This window comes from Humulus lupulus, chromosome X (assembly GCF_963169125.1).
Source record: "Humulus lupulus chromosome X, drHumLupu1.1, whole genome shotgun sequence".
NCBI lineage: Eukaryota > Viridiplantae > Streptophyta > Magnoliopsida > Rosales > Cannabaceae > Humulus > Humulus lupulus.
Window position 1 is genome coordinate 191,271,791 of NC_084802.1, and position 4,740 is coordinate 191,276,530.

Genomic DNA, 4,740 nt, shown 5'->3' on the forward strand with positions numbered 1-4,740 from the left:
TAAAAAATTATGACTAATTATTTTGTAAAAATATGCCTTGATAGATGTTACTAAATTATAGAGATAATACAAAATAGAGTCGGTTAGAGAGTATCTTAGCACTTCTTGTAATAATTACTCATCTAACTAGTAACTTTTCCATCTCCTTCCCGGCATCATCCAGGACGCGTGGGAGAACTTTAATTAGGATTTAGACCATACTTTTCATTTTTCATGCGCAACCAAAATTGAATCATTAATTTCTAGATGTACCACCACTGCATTTATTGATTGATTAATTAAAATGAGAGATGTTAAACCTGAACAATTTCTTTTGCTATAAATTAAATAATAATAATACTTGACATTATAACCTAACAAATAAAACAAATTTATTAACTCATCATAACCACCCTATTATTTTATTATATATGTAACACACGCAAAATTAAACCCAGGCCTACCATCATAAGAAGGTCGCTCGCGCCGACCTTATTTTATTGAATCGATATTAAATTCTAGAAAAATGTAATCCAATATACACATACATATCTTTATTAAGTAAAAGTCTCCTATAAGTTCAGACTCCCCAAACACCTTAATAAATACGTGTTACTTAATTGTTGTTCATTCTATTTATTTCTAGCTCTCTGACTTTATGATCATCATCTTAATTTATTTTGTTTTCTTTGTCCAAATCTACTTCTTAATTATTTCTGCTCTCGTATTGAAAATTCAAAAGTATCTAGAAATTACGAAATAGACCACATTATTATTATTATTATTTCACTGCTGGAACTCCTCCAAAAAAATTCGACCAAAATGCACAAGACTACTTCATTATTATTATTGTCGTCGATGCAGAGAATCAAGTATTGGCTATCGGAGCACCCCAAAATCGTCCGTTTCAGGTGGAGCCCCACCCAATCGTGGGGCTCCACGTGGTCCTTCGTCTTCGGCGCAATCGCCACCTACATCGTCGCCGCCGTTACACTCAACCTCATCCTGTCCGTCCTCCTCAGGCGCCGCCCTCGCCCCGTACCTCTCGGTCCAATCCCAGCCGTCCACAGCCTTGCCATGTCCTTAATCTCCGCCATCATCTTCGTCGGAATCGTACTCTCTGCCGCCGCCGAGATCCGAGACACGCGGTGGTTGTGGCGCCGAACCAAGACCACCACCCCTCTCCAGTGGTTCCTCTGCTTCCCAATAGGCACGCGACCTTCGGGGCGCGTGTTCTTCTGGTCGTACGTCTTCTACCTCTCTCGATTCCTCCACCTGTTACGTACATTCTTCACCATCCTCCGCCACCGGAAGCTCAGCTCATTCAACCTTGTCCACCAGTCGATCCTCGTCCTGATGTCGTTTCTGTGGCTCGAATTCTCGCAGTCGTTTCAGGTGCTGGCCATAATTTTCACGACACTGGTTTACACTGTAGTATACGGGTACCGTTTCTGGATATCGGTGGGGTTTCCCGGCGCGTGCTTCCCACTGGTAGTGAATTGCCAGGTTCTGTTATTGTGCTTCAATCTGATATGCCATATCGGAGTACTTGTTCTCCATTTCCTCAAAGGTGGATGCAATGGGATTGGAGCTTGGGTCTGCAACTCGGTACTCAACGCTGTAATCCTTGTACTGTTCTTGAAGTTCTACGTCCAAAAAATGCACTTCAAATCTACGGAGCTCCGGAAGGAGGTTTGGGACCCGGTTTTCGACGCTGCTTTATTGGAACCAAATAAAAATATTTAGATAACCTGATTATATGCATGATAAATTATATAACAATTAGGCATTTTACCGCTGACTTTTGCTACCCTCTCACATTATTCAAATGCTCCCTAAAAATAACAAAATTAGGATTTCTTTTACCGCTAACTATTACTTCTCTTAAGATGAATTTAACCTCAATTTTTTTGTCCATTAAATATCACATACATAATAAAGTGATGATTTCAAGTTTACTCTCGAAGTTTGTTTTTATTATAAATTTGAGGGATAGTGACAACAAAACTACTCATCTAGTTACAAATTTTGCCGTTAAATATATATATCTATATATATATAAAAAAATTGACATCAAAACTATTTAAGTACTGAATTTTTTTGAATTTTCTTGCACTTAACTTCATGCCGTTACGTCGGCTGATAAAACTAACTTTATGGAACACGTGACACCCTCCAATTCGTCCAAAATATTTTTAATTTTTAAATAATAAAAAATTCAAGAAAAAAATAAAAATAAAATATTTTAATTCCTGAAAAAATAAATAATATATTTTAAATTCCTAAAAAATTAAAAAAAATGTATTTTAAAAGCTAAAAAAATAACATTAATTTAATGAAAAATCTAACTAACAAATATTTTATTTTGATTAAAATCTATTTAAATTTCATGTTGATTAAAAATGAAATTTTTATGACTTTTATTTAGATTATTCATTAAATTTTTTATTTTTTAGTTTTTAAAATACTTGTGTTAATTTTTTGGATTTTATTTTTTTTCGTCTGAATTTTAATTATTTTTAAAATATTTAAAAATTAAACTTGTAGAAATTAAAATATATATTTTTTATTTTTTCATGAATTTTTTATTATTTGTAATTAATTTAAAAATATTTTACACAAATTGGAAGATGACACGTGTCCTATAAGGTTAGTTTTAATTGTTGATTTAACGATAGGAAGTTAAGTGCAATAAAATCTACTACATAAGTAGTTTTGCCGTCAAAATTTTTACATAGGTATTTGACTGTAAGATTTGTAACTACTTGAGTAGTTTTGCTGCAATTATCCCTAAATTTGACTATAGAATTGATTTTATTTTTATTTAACGGTTACCTAAATTAAAACAAAAAAAGATTTATTTAGTTTTTACCAATAATTTTTAAGAGTTGATTATGTAATTTTTTGTTGGATTATATAATTAATTAAATGCTTAGAAAAAAATTGAATAAAGATAAGGTATTTATAATAATGTTATCAATGTATTTGTTAGCTATAAGCTAAACAAAATTGGAAAAATATTGATTTGGAAAAAACTAAAAAAATTTCCAAATTTATATAGTTTTGTTGTGGTTTTGCGTTTTTTTTAATAATAACATTAAATGAAAGTTTGTTAAAATATCTAATTTTTTCCAAAACAAATATATTATTAGTTGATGAAAATAAGAATTAACGAAATGATGAAAATAAGAATTCTAAAAAAAATTAAGCAATTTAAAAATTTTATATTATTTATTTGGCTATTTTCTAAGGTAAATTATTTACTTATATGGTGGTTGATAAAATTATAAGTAGTTTAATATGTTTCGTATTTTTAATCAATTTTACTTAGTCATATATTCTTACATAAGTAAATAGATATTATCGTAAATATTTTCTAATATCATGTTTGTTAGTGGTTGAAAAATACAAAATCTTAATATTTAAATAATACTTGAATATAATAAATCAAGTGTTGACACTATTTTTCATCAACTTAATTATGTAGAGAAATTAAATAATTACTCAGGAAGAAAATAAAAGAAAGAGATTTTTTACGTGGTTCAGCAGTTAAAATCGGCATACGTCCACGAGTCACTTTTATTAACTTGTCTGTGTTAACGCTTAAGAAATGAGCAATTTCACAAAGTGTTTCTCAGTACAAAGTTGTGTGTGAGTACAAATGACCAGATCCAGACTATTTATAGGCCTGATTACAAGAATAACTTCTCACAAGTTTAGGAAAGTTACAACATATATTCAAATTTAAATTCAAAGGAATATTTGAATAATAATGCAATTAAAATACCTTATTTAAATAAAGATCCCATAAAAATAGGGATTCAATACACAGTTTATTCTAATCCCAAAGAAATAGGATTTTCCGTGTGTATGTTTAATGCGTCATCAGGCTTGAACACTGCTTCAATGCGCTTTCAAGATCACTCGTAGCCTCAAGCTCACCATTCCAAATGTTGCCACCTCCTTTCCTGATCAGTCTGTCGAACACATCTCTTTTAGAAGATTGATGCCTTTGAGCCTACCACTCTGCTCGAGCGCTAATGTCGTAGCTCTGGAACTTCATGACAATTTGTACAAGTATAATGCTAACATTTATTAGTCCTAAGCTTACTCTTTACGAGCCTACTACTTGCGGTTTATCTATTCTCGAAATTTGGGTGTAATAGTTTGCCCCTTCAAAAGTGTTGGTTCGAATCCCATGCGAAGGAAACTTTTGAACTTCACTTTCAGGAAACGTGTCCACCTACCACACTCAAGTGTGGACATGTGTCAATACAGGATTAGATATTGAGATGAGAGTACTCAAGTACTCTTTTCTCTGCACACGTCCTTTCCTATTCCCATTTTTGCTGCCAGTTTTCGAAATCAAACATGGTCCATTGGATCACATTTTAGTCTATGTCAAGGGCTTAGATTAATCCCCTAATGCCATAGTTTGGCCTATTTAAACTCCCATTTATCTCCTCCATCCTCACTTCTATAGTCTCAACTTTCAGAAAAGAAACTCGAACTAGAGCGCCAAATTTTTGCATGTTCTCCAAGCCAAAAAAGCAACGCAATCTCCATACCTTCGGTTCAATAGGATCGTTCCCGCTTCTGATTTTCCAATCCACAGTCTCTTCATTCCCAAGACCGACTTTGTGTAAGTTCGATAAACCTTACTTTCTCTGTATATCACTTTTTTTTTCTTAATTTTCATGCATGAGAAAACTCTTTTGGTTCTTGCTTTGTTCCTGAAATCTTCTTTGTAAAAAGGAGTTT

The 4,740-nt window shown here is 32.4% G+C and overlaps 1 protein-coding gene across 1 annotated transcript; it reads left to right on the forward strand.

The window, feature by feature from the left end:
* The first annotated feature begins 606 nt into the window (after nt 1-606).
* LOC133804227 (elongation of fatty acids protein 3-like) lies at nt 607-1,937 on the forward strand. Its single transcript, XM_062242382.1, has one exon. It carries the CDS (start codon nt 802-804, stop codon nt 1,723-1,725), a length of 924 nt encoding a protein of 307 aa, XP_062098366.1. The 5' UTR covers nt 607-801; the 3' UTR covers nt 1,726-1,937.
* The last annotated feature ends 2,803 nt before the right edge of the window (nt 1,938-4,740 follow it).